A 21544-nucleotide genomic window follows, 5' to 3' on the forward strand; every position below is an offset into this window, starting at 1 on the left:
GCACAGTATCCTAAGTGTTCACAGTCCCATTGATTTCAATTGGATTTATTCCCCAGTAAATATGCAAGTATTTCATATATTGTTGGGACTCCAACTCCCATCAGCCCAACTACAGGGCTAATGGTCAAGGACTAGCAGAGTTGTGGCCCTCCAGATATTCTTAGGAGTTCCCCATCCCAGCAGTAAAGCAACCATTCAATGCTAAGTAAACCTCTAGCAGTGGTTTTGTGTCATCTCCTGTCGATCAATGACTGCTTGATTGTTTACTTAAAACTATATACGGTATATCCTGGCTTTTCTACCTAAGGAGACCAGAATGGAGTACAGTAAAAAAACAACACATGACTCGTTGCTGCCAAAATGCCAAGAAGGGCTCAATGCCCTGATTATTGTTTTTTTAAACTGGTGTCTTAAACAAAACCATACAAATCTCCTGTGGGAGAAACTACAGAGAAGGCCGTCTAATGACTTGTCCTCTTATGAATTCCTGAAGGTCCAGCAAGAAGGGTCTCTGTAGAAGATCTCAGTTCTCAGGCAGGGTTCTCTAGCTAATGCATGATGTCCTTTGAACAGAAAGTGAAAAAAAGTGTCTTGATTTTTACAACCAGATTTCTATACAGACAATATGTGGTAGAAATTTTCCTTAAAAAAATAACAATTTATGATTCTGGAGGGCTGTTGCTTAACCTCTGCTGGTTTATGATCCCCATTTTTTCTCCCAAGGTCTAAAATATATTTTGTCTGTTTGGTATCAGGTTGACAAAACACAGCACGTTTCCACCTATCAAGAAGTGGTCCGTGGAGAAGGGATCTTACCAGATGGTGGCGAGTATAAGCCGCCTTCTGAAAGCCTGAAAAGCCGAGACTATTATTCAGACTTCCTCATTACATTGGCAGTGCCCTCCGCAATAGCCCTGGTGCTTTTTCTAATACTTGCTTATATTATGTGCTGCCGAAGGGAAGGCGTGTGAGTACTTTGAAACATTAATAAGTATTTTATAATTGTGTGAGTTTAAAAGGTACACGACAAAAAGAATAGTAGATGAACTTGATTCAGTTCATAAAAACACAGTCCGTTTTTAGCCTTTTCTAAAACATGCAATAAAATCAAATTACAGCTACTTGTTAACTTTGGAATTAGAAATTTTAAATTTATTTATTTTTAAAAATTCAAAAACTGAGCAACCCATTTACAAATCTATTTAACCTGACAGTAATTTGCAGCTAATTAAAAGTAAACGTAGTGTCTAACAATTAAAATAAACCTTATTAAGATTGTGAACTGAATTTAGGATTATAAAAGCCAAAAGCATTTTTTGAAAAAAATAAAAGCAGCAAGCAACACAATTTCTTCCATTTTACATGCACCTGTTCTGGGAACATTTTAGTTCAGCACCTGTCCTTTTAACGTGCATATTCACTTCTCTGTGTACATGTCTTTCATCTATCCCATCTCTTTATGTGCTTTCTTCATCCATGCCTTCTCATAAACCCTGTGGCAAATGCTTCCAAGTTGTCCCAAATGGTCATGATCCAAACGAATGTGCAGAAACAGGAGCTTGATGTGCAGCCAACTCTTTCTTTGAATGTTTGCCATTGCTCCTCTCACTGCTGAAGACGCAACCCTCCAAAATGCAGCTTGCCTCTTCGGCTATTAAGAGCTGCAGAAACAAATCTCCAAAGGCAACTCCAGTTGCATGTTTAGCTCTGCATCTCCTTGAGATCATGATCCATTGCAACAGGACCAGCATTTCCATACCATGACTTATTTCCATCGGCAGTTAGATTTAATGTTCCAAATATCAATGCTATTATTTAATTCATAACTTTTGTTTTATTTTTAGGGAAAAGAGAAACATGCAAACACCAGAGTAAGTGTCTTCTTTCCTGTTATTTTCTCCCATCACTTAATTTTCATTTCCCGGTAGCTTCTCATGCTTCATACATGTATACCATCCTCATTCTCCTTAACTTGTTCTTCATCTTTGTGGTGGCTGCTTTGAAAAATGTAGACTCCTGAGAAACTGAGTAGGTCAAAATAAAAAGGGTTTAAAAGCTCATAATAAAAGAGGCCAGAATCAGAATATTAATATTCAAGTTTTGAGGTTTGTGATATTACTGTCAACTTCTATAAGGTAACAAAAAACATATACTCCATAAAACTGCTTTTTAAAGTTGGGTTTCTATTAATAATTGTTAGCGAACCACAAGAAGCCAAGCTCTAAAACATACCAAATGAAAAGCATTAACATCTGCACTTGGTTACATGGAACAGAACGCTGAAAAGCTCATCATACTTTAGAACAGGAGTCGTCCAGTGTTGACAGGTGGGCGGGACCACCCACTTGTCAATCACCTAACAGCTGATCAGAGGTTGGAGCAACCTTTGAAGATGCACTTGCTGTAACCAACCAGCAGCTGATTGGCGGCTCCCTGAAACCTCTTTGAAATCTGTTTGCAGGAAGTGGCTTGAAGCCAAACTGCTTCTTGCAGACAGAGAAGGCGAGCTCCACTACTGCAACCGTGATCCTAAGGAGGTGCCCTCTCGGAGCTAAACAGGCCTTCTCAGAGGTCCAGAGAGTCCCAGGCCACTTCCCGCTTTTGAGATCCCTAGCTCTAATAAAAATTAAAATGACAACACCCAAAACCAAAATAAGGTACAAACAAAATACACAGGGCAAGAATCTGAGCTTGAGGCCAAATCGCCCTCCTGCCCTCCACCCACCCCACCAAGCCTGGTGCTGATCAGCTGTCAGGACGTGATTTGTGGGACCCATGCTGGGCCTAATGAGGCCTGTGGGCTGGACTCTCAGTGGATCACTTCATAAACCCCCCCAACCTTTAGCACCAGGATCATAATCAAAGCCAGTGACACCTTGTGTCAAAGGGGCTTAATATTCGTGGGTTGAGAACCCTCTGGTTGAGGGCATAGGTCAATGCAAGGCCAGTGGGCAACCTATGCTTATCCCAATGCAGCCAAGGCCAAAGAAGACATAATGTTGAATGCCTGTTGAATCAAACACACCTTGTACCTTTGTTGTTGTTTAGTCGTTTAGTTGTGTCTGACTCTTCGTGACCCCATGGACCAGAGCACGCCAGGCACTCCTGTCTTCCACTGCCTCCCGCAGTTTGGCCAGACTCATGTTGGTGGCTTCGAGAACACTGTCCAACCATCTCGTCCTCTGTCGTCCCCTTCTCCATGTGGCCTCAATCTTTCCCAACATCAGGGTCTTTTCCAGGGTGTCTTCTCTTCTCATGAGGTGGCCAAAGTATTGGAGCCTCAGCTTCACGATCTGTCCTTCCAGTGAGCACTCAGGGCTGATTTCCTTCAGAATGGATAGGTTTGATCTTCTTGCAGTCCATGGGACTCTCAAGAGTCTCCTCCAGCACCAAAATTCAAAAGCATCAATTCTTTGGCGATCAGCCTTCTATATGGTCCAGCTCTCACTTCCATACATCACTACTGGGAAAACCATAGCTTTAACTATACGGACCTTTGTTGGCAAGGTGATGTCTCTGCTTTTTAAGATGCTGTCTAGGTTTGTCATTGCTTTTATCCCAAGAAGCAGGCGTCTTTTAATTTCGTGACTGCTGTCACCATCTGCAGTGATCATGGAACCCAAAAAGTAAAAGCTCTCACTGCCTCCATTTCTTCCCCTTCTATTTGCCAGGAGGTGATGGGACCAGTGGCCATGATCTTATTTTTTTTGATGTTGAGCTTCAGACCATATTTTGCGCTCTCTTTCACCTCATTAAAAGGTTCTTTAATTTCTCCTCACTTTCTGCCATCAAGGTTGTGTCATCAGCATATCTGAGGTTGTTGATATTTCTTCCGGCAATCTTAATTCCGTCTTGGGATTCATCCAGTCCAGCCTTTCGCATGATGAATTCTGCATATAAGTTAAATAAGCAGGGAGACAATATACAACCTTGTCATACTCCTTTCCCAATTTTGAACCAATCAGTTATTCCATATCCAGTTCTAACTGTAGCTTCTTGTCCCACATAGAGATTTCTCAGGAGACAGATGAGATGATCAGGCACTCCCATTTCTTTAAGAACTTGCCATAATTTGCTGTTGTACCTTATTTGCTACTAAATAACATTCAGTTGCTTTCTCCATGGTCCCAATGAAAATTGGCGCCCCCTCCTTGAAGTTGCTGTTCTTCCCAGGAGAGAAGCTGGCATAGATACCAATGGAGGCTTCCCACCTGGAGGTCAAAGCAGTTGCTAGAAACCACAGGAGTGGAGGCTGCTCTTCTTGAGGGTTTCTTGCAGGCATCTAAAAGGACCACTGGCTTGATGCAGGAGGCTCTTAAAGCAGATGTGTGTGTGTGAGAGGGGTGTTATTGGGACCATGATGGTGGTAAAATGGGTTAACCACGTCTTTGGATCACAGGCGTGGTTCTGGTCTCCCCCCTCCCCCAGCTGTTACTCAGAAGAAGAAATTAGGCACATTAATTGCAGTTATGTATCTAGCTTGTGCCCAGATATTCCAGTTGAAACAGAGGGAAAACCTGGGTAGACTGGATATAACCTCCCAGTGCTGTGTCACCTAACCCCTCTAAAAATAATTTCCATTTTTTTTTAAAAAAAAATCCAGTATATGCTATTTATAAACCTTGTCTTTTACACCGACGTTGTGGTAATCTATCAAGTGGCTTTAAATGTCTGTATTATGTTTGTACTCTTTATTTCCACAACACTAGCGATTCTATTAAATATGGGGGGCAAATGTTGTTTCCTTTTGATCTAGCATCCAGCTGGTCCACCACAGTGCCATTCAGAAATCCACCAAAGAACTTCGGGAGATGTCCAAAAACAGAGAGATAGCTTGGCCTCTCTCAACGCTGCCTGTGTTTCACCCAGTCACTGGGGAGATTGTGCCACCCGTTCACCCCGACAGCTATGACAACACTAGCATGCCACTGATGCAAACACAGCAGTAAGTATCCCTCTTTGTGCCTAAGACTGTGAGTTTGAGTTTTGTGGTGCTTCTGCTGATTTCTTCCATGGTGGTGGTGCTGTTGCCATCTCATTCTACAGGACAATTTGGCTCTTGCGTTTAAATAGCAAAGCTCTGGTTACACACCCCAGTAACAACCTTTTCCCAAAGCAGAAGTCTTGGAGGCTTTTACTGTTTAGAGTTCAAAAGAGCATATATATGTTTTAAAGAGGTTGTATTATTATTACTATTACTATTATTTTATTTGTAGGAACCTGCCACATCAGACTCAGATTCCGCAGCAGCAAACGGAAGGTGACTCTTATAATTATTTCTTGAAAAGGCAGAATATGACCTAGTTATCAACAAGTGCTCACAGATTCATTGCAGCGTTCTTGTTCCCTTCCGCATTTTGCGTGGGCCAGGTTTCCCAAAGTTAATAGCAGGGGGGGGGGATGAGGAGCAGGGTGTGAGAAAGCTTTGTATTGCATAGGCTGTAAGAGTAAGAATTAACAAAATTTAGACGGCATCTGTGAGATGCAATAGTGGAAACAGAAAAGAGTGAACTGGAATCTTCAATCAATATCACTTCCATGGAAATGAATGGCAAACCTATCAATGGGTATCAGCTTGCCAGACAGAACACCCCCCCTTGCCTTGCCCCCCCATGCTGTTTTGGGTTCTCCTGGCTCTCCCCAAACCAGAGTTCGTTAGGATAATCCTGTCCTGCCTGAATCCCCCCTTTTCTCGTTTTTTCCCTTGGGAAATGTGCTCCACACTGGTGAGGTTTAGTGCTATGTATGGGTCTAATTATTCCTTGCGCAGCCCAATTATTCCTTAGTTGCTCCTAAGTTGCTCAACTCAAGTGAGCTGCCTGGGATGAAAGTGAGTGTTTCTTCTGTCACATATAAAATAAAACCAATTAAAGTTTGAGATAGCATACATATTCCCAACCCCTTTTCGCCCTCATGGGTTCTCTGAATGACTGAACAGGGTTTTAGTTCTTAGTGTATAAAGCAGTGTTTTTCAACCTTTTTTGGGCAAAGGCACACTTGTTCCATGAAAAAAATCACGAGGCACACCACCATTAAAAAAGTTAAAAAATTTAACTCTGTGCCTATATTGCAGTTATCTAAATACATCAGAGATGACCCCCTCTTTATTTTTATTTCTTAAAACTCCTCCGCTGTTTGCAATCTCTTTCCAAGGCAAGCAAGGCTCCCTTCTGCCCTCTCTGTCTGTTTGGAATGTTTCTTTTAAGCGCCTCTTTAAAAAAAGTATCTTTCTGAATGTCTTTCAAGTATCTCTCTTTTTTAAAAAATCTCTTTGCACTTCTACAGATACACATAGTCTCTTTAATTCTGAAGAGTTGCAGTAGGGTAGAGTTGCACCAGCCATTTATGCAGGTCGCGTTTCTTTCTTATTTCGGAGGTTTTGCTGCTTGTGCGCTTCAGCGGCCAGGCTTTCTCAGTGCGGGAGGGAGAGAGCTGTAGCCGGCGTCTGTGATCCTCTTCTGGACCTCGCAGTCCGTTGCGGGAACCCCTCCAACGCCCTGCAACCCCTCTTTAGGCAGGGCGTCCTCATACGGGGGTTTGAAGCCTCAAAACCGCCCGTTTTCACCCCGCAAAGAGTAGTGCTCCCCGGAGCTTCGTCAGAAAGCGTCTGGAGCGGTCCGCAGCAACCCGGAAGTCCCCCGGCCGGCTTCCTTTACGGCGGGTCAGCACCCAGCGCCCCCTAATGGCGGCCGCCTTCTCGCCGCGGCACGTGACTAGGCACGTGACAAGGCAGCAAATCACCCTTCTCGCCGCGGCACACTAGTGTGCCACGGAACAGCGGTTGAGAAACGCTGGTATAAAGCTGTGTTATGCCGAAATCTAGAAAATTCTTGGTGGTTTGCATAACCATAAAATAAAACAGCAAAATCAAGGTTAATCAGAGAATCATTCAAAGTCGGCAGTGAGTTTTGGGGAAACAAAGACTAATGAATTTATTATAGCATAGGTATTTGTGGACTTGAGTCAATGCATCAAAGGCAATCTGCAGCTAACAACTTGAGCTAACCATTCATGCATCTGATGGCCTCTTGGTCTCAGCGCCTTGTGCTGCATAGTATTTGTTAGTCTTTCAGATACCACAAGGCCCCTTGTAGTTTTTGCTGCAACAGGAAAAATATGAACACATTCCTCAAGGTGTTTGGGTGACCTGTACAGGAATCCACTTTGAGAGGGCTTGTTTTCAAAAGTTTTGTTTTTTATTACTGCTTTCGGGGACTAAAGGAGAATTTCGTATGACAACGTTCCAAAGATTAGAGGCAAGTATTACATATAGTATTCTACTTTCTCATTGTTGAAAAAACAAATAAGAATGGAGCACATTTTGCTGTGAACTGTACATGTTGATTATAGATTTTATTTGGGTGGTAAGTCTCCCAAAAGATTAGGCACCCTAAAACTTACATAACAGATGAAAGTGATCTATGAAGTTCTTGTGTAAGGATTCCTATTTAAATGTGAATGAAGCTGACTTGAAATTCTCTAACTGTAAAATTAAAACTATGTTGACTATTGATCTTTCTAACACCTTTTTGTGAATTGTCATTCACAGGTAAATGGTATACCTGAGGAAAGAAAACTTACAGAGGCGATTAATTTGTAATTAAATAAAACAGCCAATATCATCTTTTATTTCCTTATCTGCTTCAGTGATGCTTGAGTTTTTCTGATGGCGTATGCATGCCCAGTGTTAAATATTCCAGTGTCAGATGGTAATCATTTCCATATTACTAAATTTACTGTATTTTTTTGTACTTTGGACACTTTCAACAAATTTATAAAATGGTAACTTTTATATTTGTTATATTTAAAATAAACAAATATTAAACTATTGGCTCTTTCTTACATGGATTTTAAAGCGGTATATACCATGCAAAGGAGAGAAATGTTACTTAAGAGATATGAAGGCCACAGGGAAATTTTGGGGTGTGTGTGTGTGGGAGATTTCCTTACCTTTTTTCTGCGTTTTTTCTTCTTCTGGATCTTCGTGTCTCTAGTTAGTCTCATGAGTAATTTTTGAATAATTCTTAGGAAAAAGAATAATCTTGGTGCAATACACACTATTATTGTGTTGAGAACTACTGGGTTAGGTAGCTACATTTATTTTAAATCATGCCAGAAGCATGCTAAATAGTCTTTGAAATTAATAGACAATGTGACCTTGACATAATGCTAAAATAGTCCTTTATATGCTTATGTGGTTAGTTTACTTATTTCAACCTATGGTAATAACTGGAAAAAATGAGCACTCCAAGTGCTATCAGAATATAGTCTGCTGAGTAAGCAATTCTGGAATCTGTAGCTACACTGCCATTCAGAATTTGGCAGGCAAAAAGTGAATTACTGGCAGAAACCTTTGGTTACTGCAATCCTTAAAGATCGTCCCCTAACAGTTCATCTGCAATTTTCTGCATAACCCTGTTTGTATTGTTTCAGTATTCTCACAAATTAGAATACAGAATTCAAATCCTTAGGAAAAAATACCACACATACACACTTCTGCTTAATTGATGCTCCTTCCAGTACAAAAATAGGCACCCACAGCACACTTATTTAATGCTTAAATTACTTCATATTTTTCACATAACTTTAAAAGAAAATATATTTTATCCACATACAGTAATAGCAAACAAGTGCAATATTTCAAACCTAAAAAATAATCTTTAACCAAATCTGTACAACAGATAAATAAAATATCTACAATACTTGGTTTATAAACATAACAAAGTTCCCACCCCTAAGTAAAGTCATCTCACTCCTTAAATGTTACAAGTGTCAATTGTACATGCAGCCCATGGGCTTGCCAACCTTCACTATAGGGCTTAGCTAAACTGAAGTGAAAAACGAAAAATCAAAAGCAACAATCAGTGGCGAAGAACAGTTTTACACAATTGTGAATAAACTGGCAACTGTGTATGGAGCTTGCACACTGTAGTTTGTTAACAGTGCAAGGAAGACAGTTCAACTTGAGCATTAAATGAAATCCATTTGAGATCCATCATTTATTTAGTGGAATTCCCCCCCGCCCCCGGTAATTATATTTCATTTTGACTTTCTGTAACGGGATTCCAAAGTTGCCCCTGTCAAAAGTATACATCAGAAACACAGCCCATAAATGAAAAAGCCATACTGTTTCATCATTACCTAGAATTGTGTGTATGCATCGAAAACAATACTGTCTTCATTCCTTCAAGCCCTAAAATCATATGCAGCATACAAGCATAGCAGAGACAACCACTGAGGCCAAGACTCAAAAGGATCAAGTGCCCCACTCTCAGGTGTGCACCTATATTTCTTTTAGCCAAAGTCTCTCTGCAAAAGTTACCTTCCCTCAGCAATCCAAAAATGCTATTTAAAACCCCTATCAATGGGGCCTGGGCACAATAACTTTATAAAGGATGAAGATATCACTGGTAGATGCTCACTATTTCCCTACAAGAACCCCCAAACTGCCTGTTGAAATTAGCCACTGCTCAAACAGCAATTTGAGATACTCCAGGGACAGCTTCTGAAAAGGAAGCTTAGCACGAAATTTGAATCATAACCCCTACATGATATATAGATATTAGGATGGTGTCTAGGATTTGTACTTGTCCTGTTACTACTTTAATGTAGCTTGAGGCTCCCCAAAATATGGCTAGAATCATGAATTCAAATGGATAAAATTAATTCAGCTCCATTATGCTGCAATCTGTTCCTTCAACCTGAACTGCTGGAGTTTCCACATCTGCACAGCACGCTTAACTAGGCTAAATTGAGAACATTAGAAATGATGTAATCCTAAAGGCCAGAACAGAAAATTAACATTTTAGAATGGAAAGCTTGTTTAATCCCATTAAGAATAGGAAAACTGCTGATTTTAACACGCTGTCTGGCTGCAGCCCTTTTAAAATAGTCACGAGTAAAATATATTTGAGAGCCTATATATGGGTTGCAGGCATTTTTTCTCCCCTCTTCTCATGTACGCTAATGCAAGATAATAACCTCTTCCTACCAAAATGAAAACACACACACACAAACACCAGGATCATAATACTCATAGCTAGGTACCTGACCTCTTCACTGAAGTGTGTGTGATTTAAACACTTCCAATCCCTATGCAGTTTACTTGCAGCTGGAGAAGGGGCACAGTTGAATAATATCCTAGCTGCCTCATTTTTTTTTACAGGGTGTGAGTAAAATCCTATGACAGGAGACAAAAGGAGAATGTGATAGGAGAGGGGCAGGAAAATGAATGAAAATGGATCATTGAAATGCTATGCTATACACTTTGTAAACATGGATAAGATTATATATTAATATGACCTTCCTCCAGTGCTTGAAGGTTTTCCTAGATATGTACCGGTAGTAGCCATAGAAAACCAGTAATCCAGGGGTAGCCAATGTTATGGACTGCAATTCCCCATCAGCCCCAGCCAGCATGGCCAGTGGTCACAGATAATGGGAGCTGCTCACAAAATGGTGGGGGGTGGGTGTCAAATTGGCTACCACTGCATTAATCAAAAACAAGTTACTAACCTCTTACTTTCAGAAACTCCAAAAATAGTAAGAAAAACCTAACCACACATTGATGCTGAATTCTTTAAAGAAAAGGCTACAGCTGTTAACCCATTTAACACGGTGCTGTCCACAGATAATAAACTGGCTTCCTTAAGTAAACTGACAGGAATTTAACTGCCTTTAAGGCTCCAGGATCAGGGTGTTTTACTTCTTGCAATAAAAGGAGTTCTTTGAAACATACAAATACATCAGTTACGATATGCTAGTAATTATTAACAATTTGATAATGTCTCAACGTAAAATTGACGCAATAGTCTCTAAATGCCTCTGGAGCAAATCACACTCCATTTTTTAATTCTCGAGAGAGATGTAAACTGGAAAAACGCTCAAGTAGAAAATATGTCTTTTTTCACACGCAGTAGTATACAGTGTTTCTGTTTCTTTTTCCTTTAGTGGGTGGATATCCCCGTGCAAAGGGGTGACATTTCCTCCATGTATATGTTCAGTTGCCTTCATTTTGATACCTTTCCTTCGTTGCCCAGACACAGAGAAGTTGTGGTTGGTTTGTGTAATTCCAGTTGATTTTTATTTCTTTAGTTTTGGGCTCAGGCAAACACAATGTAAGCTTGAAGCGAAGCTTTTCAGATTTATTGAACTCTAATGCCTTGATTGTTCTTGAAATGCTGATAGGAAGAGAAGTCCAGAAAAAAATCCACCCACACAGAGCAACCTTTTCAGCAGAATTGCATTATCTTTCGGAACAACCATCTGTGCAAGATCGTTTGTGATCAGGGAAATTTCATGCGCCACACACACAAATATAAAAGTGCTGACAATAATGTTGAGCATGGGATTGCCAGGAATTAGAACCAAGATCCCCTTGGTATCTGCTGCCAGCCAGATATGATACTGACAGATGAAGAGCTGGAAAGGGAGAAAAAAATGAAGTTAGAATTGCATTTATCATGACAATAAGCTTTAACCCCAAAGTTGATTTGGGACATTAGGCAAATATGCTATAAATCATATGATATCTGACATGTTTGTGTCACAAGAGCAACAAAGACTTTAATACAGGCTAAAGTCTTATGCAGACATGATTTCCTGGGTGGCGCTCTGCCCCACTTGCAAAAGAGGGCACAAAAGTCCCAAAAGTTTGCATATACTTTGTGTCATAGGCAAATTTGTGTCCTCTCTTGCAGGTATGGCCCCAAAATTAAGTAGGGGCCGAAAACGGGTAATAATATCTACCACCCAGAAGGTCAACAGGCAAAGTTCACCCCACCCCCACTTTAATTCTACACCCATACTAGAAAATGTTTAACCTGTTGAATATCTGCTTGACACACAACTGTTAACTCAAGAGTCCTTCTCTGCCTCAGTGTCAACCAGAAACCATGCACAGAACTCAAACTTCCTGAGTTGTAAGCCAGCTGTGTTGCTGTGCAGGTCTTTCATCACTTGGTATTAGGTTGGTTACATTGCTGGTATTTCAGGTGGTAGCTGAGATGGATTTAAGACTGACAGCACCAAATTCCAGATGCCCATAGTTGGACAAATTCAAAACTGCTTTGTTAAAAAATGAAGCAGTATATTATAGGAACTTTTTTGTGCCTCTATATCTATCCCACTTAATAACTATAGTACGGCCACCCAATTCTCGATTGTACATAATGCCAGATAACAAATCAATAAAGTTTTATTGTAAACAGACTTAAGTGTTTGAGCCTTTAAATTACAATAAAATTATACTACTTGCCTCAAGGGAAATTCTGCCAAACCAAGCGAAAAATGAACTATATACAGAACGTGCATAGCCAGGTATATTCCTGATAAGGATAAAAGCTAAAATCTGAAAGACAAAAGAAGCTGTGTAAAAAGATGTCTTAGGATGCAATCCTGTTTACTTAGTTGGAAATAAATCCTTCTAAACTCAATGGTTATGAACAGACAACCTAAGATTGGATTAATAGCACATCTATTGAATGTATTTTATACATTTCCTAAAATGCAAAACCTACTGGCTTTCAAACTGTGTGGTGCAGAACATTGCGTTCTGTGAGGAGTAATCAATTCTGCAATGTGAAGATTGGGGGTTGGGGGTGGAATAAAGATTCTAGCCTTGTACAGTTGCTTCCACTGGAAAACAGATAGTGTGGCCTTTGCAAAGAAATGTATTAGCTATCAAACAACTAATGTCCCAGCTAACGCCATAGCTGAGTATATGATAATGAGCCTGTGTGAGGCTTGGGCTCAAGCACTTCCTGCTCTCCATCCAGCAAAGCTGTGAGGAAACGGGAAGCAGCTACTTCCTGGTTTAAACTAACCAGTTTGTTGTTGCATCCCAACGGAGTCAAACTGTGATTGGCTCAAACTATGGTTCATCAACACAAGCCAGTAAGCAAAACCTGTCTTGCCAGTTTATGCAATTCTAGCCTATATTTTAGCATTACATCTGAACCAGGCCTCACTGAGCACTCTGCCATATATATGAGAAAACTAATAAATACTGTGTCCCATCAGCCCCAGATGACATGGCCAATGGCCAGGGATGATGGGAGATGTAGTCAACAATCTCTGGAAGGCCAAAGGCTCCCCATCTCCGCACTACGGCATCACACTCTAGCTTGGCTAGGAAACTGAGCACAAGGTGGGAGAAGGCCAATGAAGGGAGCTCAGCTGGAGCTCAAGTGGACACAAGTCCTCTTGTCAATGTTTCCTATTGTAAGCTCTGGGACAAAGAATTTCAGGCCAGATTTCTTCAGTCTAAGTAACTGGATGCAACACACTTCTATTGGGGGGGGGGAGAATGAAGTTCTGTCCGTGAGGCTCTTCTGTAACGAGGGAACAGTCTGGTCACTTGATAGGGGAATGCCAGCCTCCCGAAAGAGAGAGATTGCTAGATGTGTGGGTTTTCGCACCTGGCTGCCATGTTGCCCGAACCCTGTCCGTAGGGACCTGCAGTCCTCGGCCCAACTCTAATCATTTTATCATGTATTTTGAGATTGCCAGTCTGCACAAAAGGGACTTGTTTTAATTAAGTGCATGTATGGTTGAAGAGTAGAATAAAATGCTCTAAAATAAATGCCGTGTTTCTCACATTTTAAGACATGTCTTATATTTATTTTTTCTCCAAAAAAACACCCCGAGGCTTATTTTCAGGGGATGTCTTATTTTTTTGTTAAGCTTTTTAATTTTTTACCGGTATTAAGCTTTCAGAGAGTTTTGCTGCCCTTGTCGGCTCCCGCTGGGTCGGGACTCGGCGCTGTGACATCAGCAAGGCAAGGCCGCGAGGGCGGTACTGTCACCTGGGCAGCCCGGGATCTCCATACACGTGGCCCACTCAAGACATTAAAAACAGCAGCAGCTGGAGGGGCTTTGCCCAGCCACTACTTTTAAAACTCACAGGGCAGCGCTAAACCAGAACGGGGTGCCTATTTCGGGGTGGCTTTCTCCCCCTCCCAGGCTCCCACCTTCGCATCTCCTTCGGCGCTGTTGCTTTTTGCACGCAAACCAAGCTCCGCAGTGCTGGGTGCGGGCGGACTCAAAAGCAGAGCCAACAAACCAGCACCAGAGCTTCAAGCCGGCGCTCTCTCTATGGCACAAGCATAGAGGCTGCTGCCCCATCGGAGCCTAGAACGGATTGGTCAAACTCCGCTTCCGGGTTGCGTTTCCTTAGAAACCCGAGGCGCGGCGACCCGGAAGCGCTTGCGGGACCAGTTCCGGGTCGCCGCGCCATGGCTGTGCTGGGAGCGTCGGGGTGCCTGCAGGGCGGGAGGGTCGCTGTGGCTTCACTGCTCCTGAGGCAGCACCCGCAGGGACGCTGCGCCGCGTGGGGATGGCGGGGCCTCCCGCTGGACCCGGCAAAGACAGCAGCGCGCGCTGCGCCGAGCTCCGACTCAGCGGGACCCAGCAAAGACAGCAGCGTGCACTGCGCAGAGTCCCGACTGAGCGGGACCCGGGAGAGACAGCAGCGCTCGGCGAGGTGTGCGCTGCAGAAGCGCCATGCAGGCCTGCTCCCACCACTAACACTATGGTACCCCAGCATGTCTTATTTTGGGGGGATGCCTTATATTTTATTGCCTCCAGAAAATCGTGCCATGGCTTATTTTATAGGCACGTCTTAAAATATGAGAAACACAGTAAATTGCAGACCTATTGCTATCACAGTAGTGCCATTATGTTCAAATACTCTTACTTTGTTTTGTTTGAACATGTTTATGATCAACCACACAGGTGGGCAAGAGGGAACTACCCCACACAATTGAACTATGTGCAGCAATCTAAGGTGCACAAAACACCTTAGATTGCTGCACATTGTTTGACTCTGCTCCGCCATTACTTGTGAAGGCCAGATTTCTCAGTAGTTTTGTAAGCCTTAGCACTTTTACATCCTGTGTGAGTGTTTATAATCAAAGACTGTAATTGCAAGCAACAAAGGGAACACAATTACCTGCACAACTGAAACCGAAGGATGCATTTCATTGCACTCAGTTTTATTTTTACAACTGCTGGCCCATATAGAGTACGTCTAAAATATAAACATATATATTATTATACATTAATTAATTAATACCCCACCTTTCCCCCTGACTAGGACTCAAGATGGCTACAGATAAAAATAAGAATAACTAAAAACATAGGGGGGAATAGTTAAAAACAATTAAATACTGATAGAATTAAAACTACAGATATGGAGGATACATCAAAGAACACAATTATTTTGCAGTGCTAGAAATGAAATTAGTTTATTCAGTGGAACAGCAGTATTGGCCCTACAAATTACACTTTGACTGCAATCCTATGTAAGTATACCAGGAAGTAAGCCAAATAAAATGGTGTTTATTCCTGAGTAAACCTGCACAGATTTGGAGCCTTAGAGATTGTTTTCTTCTGTGTTGAAATACCCCTGATGCCTTTTTTCCAGAAGTTCTCTACTTTATTCAGTATAGTTGGGCAAAACTCTTAAAAAGAATGTCAGCAGACCAATAACCTTGGCTTCTTATGGCATGCCTAAGGGTTGCTACTAATTTTCAATAAGACTGACCGCACTTCAAGCAACTATTCAGGAATTAAGAAAGACAGTAGCTGAGTAAGGTATCTCAGAAACTTACCAAAAAAGAAACAACTGAAATAAATAATAAAACATTTGAAACTTTGCTTGGAAAGAGTGGCTCCCCCTTTCCTTCTGAGAGGACTTGCTGTTTTTGAAATGTTAGATAAATAAAAGCAAACAACATCCCATGAAAAACGACCTGCAAGAGAAAGGAAGAACTGCTCAGTTGAAGGATTTAGCAAAGGCGCAGTTAAGAAGACAGTACAGTGCAGGTAAGGTAAAGGTAAAGGGACCCCTGACCATTGGGTCCAGTCACGGACGACTCTGGGGTTGCGGCGCTCATCTCACTTTACAGGCCGAGGGAGCTGGCGTTTGTCCGCTCCGCAGACAGTTTTTCCGGGTCATGTGGCCAGCATGACTAAGCCGCTTCTGGCAAACCAGAGCAGCGCACGGAAATGCTGTTTACCTTCCTGCCAGAGCAGTACCTATTTATCTACTTGCACTATGACGTGCTTTCGAACTGCTAGGTTGGCCAGGAGCAGGGACCGAACAACGAGAGCTCACTCCGTCACGGAGATTTGAACCGCCAACCTTCTGATCGGCAAGCCCTAGGCTCTGGTTTAACCCACATCGCCACCTGCAGGTACCCACACGTAATGGGCACACGTAATGGGCACATTCACCAACAATGCCTGAATTTAAAGAACCAATGCCAGACTCTTAAGGCGCAACGGGATGAAGTTAGTCTCTCTGGGTCAGGCAAAAGTGCCCAATGTGCTCAGTCTAATCATGTATTACTGAGCAACTGTCTAATATATAAAACTACAGACCAAGCATTTACAGCAGCTCTGGGGAACCTGTGTAGAGCCTCCTGAGCTTATCTGATTCCAACTCCTATCAGCCTCAGCCAGCAATCAGGGTTTGTTGGAGTTGTAGTCTGGCAACATCTGGAGGCCACAGGTCCCCCTATCACTGGCTTACAGCCACTAATTTGCGTTCCTTGAGGTTTGGTGCATACATTTTCACAAACAGGGGCAGCTAGTGAAATAACCAGAGCAATTTACTAAACTTTTTCCTTCTTTAATTTAATATTTCCTTTAGTTCAGAGTCCTGCATTGCAGGGGGTTGGACTAGATGACCCTCAGGTTCCCTTCCAACTCTACAATTCCATGATTTGCAGAGTGAGATCATAATTTGCTTTCACTCACATAAGACTGGCAGCCATAATTGACAAAGGCAAAGCACACAATGAACATTAAAAAATAAAAATAAACTGTACATACGTATCTATCTAATTTCCACCTAAACCACCATTCATAGATGCTCCCATTTAGTTCAAAGCCCTTGGACAATGGCCAAATAGAAAAAATCTTCTCAAATGCACCCTGTAATAAACAGACATGAAAAGAATATAACTGTTCAGTCACATCAATGGGCCATATAACACAAACATTCTATTTCTAACAGCAGGTAAATGGGGATGCTCAGGGACCTTCATAGGATTAGAATAAAACACTTGATCATTTCACTGTACATTTAAGTCCAGCATCCTAAAATCACAACCAGCCTATTAGGATTTGTCCCCCTATCCAGGTATGTGAAAATACCCATTCTTTCACATTATAATGTTCCGCATCTCGAGACTGGCAAAGAAAGAGACTGCCTTGTGCATTCTGGTGTTGTGTACAAGGATTTATGGATCAGGGCCACAGATTGCAATGATGTAAGGTATAATTACGGACACTATCTACAGTCAACAATTTGGAAAAAGAAACATTCTGTTTCTTGGCTGTAATCAGACATATATCCATGATATACATTAGTGTGGATTACTTATCAGATGTTTTCTGTGTTCAGGCTGAGAAAACAACAAAAATGAGGAAAACACAACTAACAGGCAAAAAAGAGGACAGTCAGAAACCTATCAAGCAATTCCTCCAGGAGAGCTGAAAGTTGGCCTGATGTGTAATTTAGTTTAGTATTTTGCTGCTGAAGAGAATGGTTTTCAAACACGCATTTTCATTTCATTTTTTGTGACAGTAAAATTGCTGGAAAAAAATGCTTATTTTAAAAAGAAACAAAAAGGATGCATCCATGTTCCCTGAATAAAAATAGTAAACAACTTTGCAATGTTTAATAAACTTTTCTTAAAGTTAAAAATCTGTTTTAATCAGCTTTCGTCAAAGGAAAGCTTTCAACTCCCCTATTTTTTTTAAAAAAATGGCTGGATGCCCTGCAAGTCTAAATGGGAAAAACAAATAAACATGGCCTTTAAGTTTCTGAAAAGAAAATACATTTAAACTCTCTCTCTCTCTCTCTCTCTCTCTCTCACACACACACACACACACACACACACAGAGAGAGAGAGAGAGAGAGACAGAGAGAGACAGAGAGAGAGAGAGAGAGAGAGAGAGAGAGAGAGAGAGAGAGAGAGAGAGAGAGAGAGAGAGAGAGAGAAGAGAGAGATGTTTTGAAATACATGCCTAATTGTAAGGGTGTGAATAATTATTTCCAAAGGAACTAGGAATTGAAGAGTTGCAAGTGCTTTGTGAACAGTATTCTCTCTCTTAGTCAAGTGCCATTCAAATGCTCAGAATAAGGCCACATACGCCATAAATCTTATGCAGAAGTCACAGCTGAGTTGCATTTTAGCCCTGAAGAGCAGGCAGCATTGGGAAAATGAAAGCATTCCGTACCCAAAAATATATGCTAAATATATTCAGTTATGAGGGTTTTTTTTAATGCACAGCTGAATATGGAAGCACATGCTTCTCATGCAGTTCCTCACCCTGAGCACAGCCTGGTAAACAAACCTGGAATCCCATCAATCAGGAGAGTGGGGTTGGGAGATTAATAACAGAAACTTCAAACCAGCAGTCTTTTATCAGGCTGCTGCTCATCTGGGCTGCAGAATTTCCTATTCTAAAAGCTTCAGAGTGGTTCACTAGACGGAGACAGGGACACAGTTTTCCTGAATATAAAATCCAATCATTCTGCAGCTAGATGTTTTTATTTATTTTTATGGTCAAATATCAGAAAGCAAACATGATCTGGTTTTCATTTATAATATATTCATATTTTAATATCAACAAAATGCAGCAGAAAGAATCTTGTTCTTTTAACTGCTCCTTTTCTTACAAATGCCCAAACATTTAATGCCCAAACATTTTTGATATGCCTCTCCTCCACATCACTAGAAAAATGTTGGGACCTGGGTTTTAGCAGCCAAGTCTACCAAGGTTTAAGCAAAGGGGGGGGATACTCTCTCCTCAAAACAAAACAGCCAGTTTTGGATGCAAGCACAGGCTGATGTGCTTTGTGAAAGCAGATGCTCCACCCTCAGACCTCTGAATGAACCCAAGCATTCCAACACCCATTTCTGTGGAAACACTTAATGGATTTACAAAAGAGCTAAAAGCGTGTCCTTTGCTCTCAGATACCATAACCTGTTCCTTACGGAAGCAACAGGCTGGTTGCTGTGACTGTCCCATAGCTGCAAGTGCTTTGCTTTTGAACACAGCTTAAATGTTTGCTTTCTAACATGCCTTAGAAGCCAAATATTTAACTTGTACCAAAATATACAAGTAATACAAACCTGAGAATATGCTAGAAAATATATACAGATGAACAGGGAAACTAGTTTCAGCAGTAAACCAAAATGCCAGAAGCAATTGCCTGTGGACAAGAGCAAAAACAAGACTAATGTTAGGTAGTAAGGTTTTTTTATTGCATTTTTTTTTATTGTTGCAGCTTTTGCATTATACACAAGAGGGACAGCTGTGTGTAGGTGGGAATGAACATTCAGATAGAAATTCTTCAGAAAGTACTGCAAAATGGAAACATGATATCCACCCACAGTACATTACTTCAATAGGATGCCCTTCCTAAACCACATTCCACCCCAGCTAGTCATGTCTTGTTAAAGCAGACTGCAGCAAATGTCCGACTGGGCAGCACCGGGGGGGGCAATGAAACACTAACCAGTGCGGCACTAACCAGACAGTCATGGCAGTAGGGGCAGCTTCACAGCCCTCCCCACATCCAGGGCGAGGGTTTCATTTGCCCCCAGTGATATTACACAGCCAACTCTGATTGCCTATATGGTGTCAAGGTGTGGACATTTTCAGGAAGTGAAACCTGACCAGTAATAAACAAGCCCTTTTGAGTTAGGAAGAGAAAAGAGAAGCACCAGATCAGGGAAACTATGGCTGAGAAAAGTATGTGAAAGGTAGTGTTATTTCCCTCCATGGACCCTTCCGGTGTAGAATTCTCTCTGCTCAATAAGAAAGTAGGCCACACATTACCTTGAATTATGGCTCTTTGCAGGCCATCATTCAGCATTAAGCTCTCAAGCCAAGAGGTGAACCAAGCATACAATAAAAAAAAAATCTGAGGTATTCAGGGACCTACTACAAACTATATAATGGTGTGTCCAAACAGATATATTTTTATACATCTTTTGATTAATTGTTTTAATAAAAGTGCAAGTTAATTTTCTAAATACAGTAGTTATAGTGTTTTCTCTTAAATCGTTTTACTGTTTTCTGTTAACCCAATATTGGGATCCCAAGATGATAATAATTACCTAGGCTGGGTTCACCCTTCAATGTAAGTAAGTAGGCTAGGCCTGCCTCCTTTCCCTGACCATTCCCCCATCTTCAACCCTCCCTTCCCACAAATGGCCACATTAACAATGATAACCTTTGACTACCTTCTGTTATGTTATTTGGGCCAGCAATTTAGGCAGATAGAGTATTTTTGCTTTAAAAAAGTGTAGTTTGATTTTGCTATTGAGAATGCCATGTATTAAAAAATCACAATGCTATTTAAAGTTGAATATAACTGAATGCAAAACAAAGTGCTTAAGTTATTTTAATACAAAAGTGAATCATATTTACCATTGGCTTTCTTCTGGACTATTTGAGGCCATAGAGCTAATGTAACATATATGATCATAAACCAGACAGTGACTAGAGGAACAAAGTAGTAGAACTGGTAAGACCGATCCATCACTATGCACAACACCACAACCAAAAAGTTCAGTCGAAATAAAACCTGTTATTGGAGAAAAGGGGAAGTATTTTATTATTAAATGTAAGGAATGGCAAGTGATTTTTTTCATGTATATTTTAGTGTAAACAACTTCAACAAGGTAACATTTGCATCTCAAGTGACAGAGTACCACAAAGCTTTCATATATTCAATTATTTTTACTACAGTAAGCTTACTTAACAATTTTGCTGATCAGGCTTTTCAAAACATAAAATGAAAACTGTTTAAGAGAAGCCAGCGAGCCTACTACAGACTTGCTCTATCCAGCTGCTCTGTATGCATAGAACAGCGTCAAATTAAAAAACCTAACACAACACAAAGCAAATTCTTGCCTATATAACTATTGTTACTGGGTATCAATCTGTGAAGTAACCATTTCTTACAGATTATTATTTTTAATTACCTGCCCTTCATCCTAAAGTCCCAGGGTGGGTCATAACAGTAAAACACAGTATTAAAGACAGTTTAATACCAAAAAGGTGGGTCCTAAAAACATACACTTCAAATGTCAAAAGCCAGGGCAAAAAGGTACATATGCAGCGTTCTCTGGAAGCTATATAATGGATGCGAGATGCACCTCTGTGCAGAGGGAGTTTTACAGCTTAGGGGCCACCACAGAGAAGGCCCTCTCCTGGGCTAACCCTCACACCCAATCTCTAAGTGCAAAGAGGTCTCCAGTTGCTAAGGAGGGAAAAATCTTAGGCAATTAGTGCTGAAAGAAAACAAAATCATACTCTGGTGGCAGACTTTGGGAGATTTAGGCTTAAACAAAGGCAGGGTTTCGCAAACTTGAATCTCCAGCTGTTTTTGGACTATAACTCCCATCATTCCTAGCTAGAAGGACTAGGTCAGGGATTATGGAAACTGTAGTCCAAAAACAGCTGGAGACCCATGTTTGGGAAACACTGAGATAAGGCAATTGGGATCCAGAGAGGAAGG

The 21544-nt window shown here is 41.3% G+C and overlaps 2 protein-coding genes across 10 annotated transcripts in view; one reads left to right on the plus strand and one right to left on the minus strand.

Moving 5' to 3' along the window:
- Positions 1-7828, plus strand: part of SGCE (sarcoglycan epsilon) — a 29994-nt gene extending 22166 nt beyond the window's left edge. For 5 of the 9 annotated variants that reach the window (XM_035128964.3, XM_035128965.3, XM_088654325.1 and 2 more), the window contains 5 exons: positions 756-967; positions 1845-1871; positions 4757-4945; positions 5217-5260; positions 7550-7828. In XM_035128964.3, the coding sequence (XP_034984855.1) occupies positions 756-967; positions 1845-1871; positions 4757-4945; positions 5217-5260; positions 7550-7566 (489 nt within the window). In that variant the 3' untranslated portion in view covers positions 7567-7828. The remainder of the gene's footprint in view (positions 1-755; positions 968-1844; positions 1872-4756; positions 4946-5216; positions 5261-7549) is intronic. The other 4 variants (XM_088654326.1, XM_088654327.1, XM_088654324.1 and 1 more) reach the window with 1 other exon arrangement.
- Positions 7829-8500: 672 nt separating this feature from the next.
- Positions 8501-21544, minus strand: part of CASD1 (CAS1 domain sialic acid O acetyltransferase 1) — a 32489-nt gene continuing 19445 nt past the window's right edge. The window contains exons 12-18 of the mRNA XM_035128958.3: positions 20452-20608; positions 19149-19228; positions 16837-16938; positions 15612-15752; positions 14951-15028; positions 12257-12349; positions 8501-11421 (exon numbers count right to left, since the gene is read on the minus strand). Coding sequence (XP_034984849.2) covers positions 11155-11421; positions 12257-12349; positions 14951-15028; positions 15612-15752; positions 16837-16938; positions 19149-19228; positions 20452-20608 — 918 coding nt within the window. The 3' untranslated portion in view covers positions 8501-11154. The remainder of the gene's footprint in view (positions 11422-12256; positions 12350-14950; positions 15029-15611; positions 15753-16836; positions 16939-19148; positions 19229-20451; positions 20609-21544) is intronic.

The sequence above is a fragment of the Zootoca vivipara genome, chromosome 11 (assembly GCF_965207765.1).
Source record: "Zootoca vivipara chromosome 11, rZooViv2.hap1.1, whole genome shotgun sequence".
NCBI lineage: Eukaryota > Metazoa > Chordata > Lepidosauria > Squamata > Lacertidae > Zootoca > Zootoca vivipara.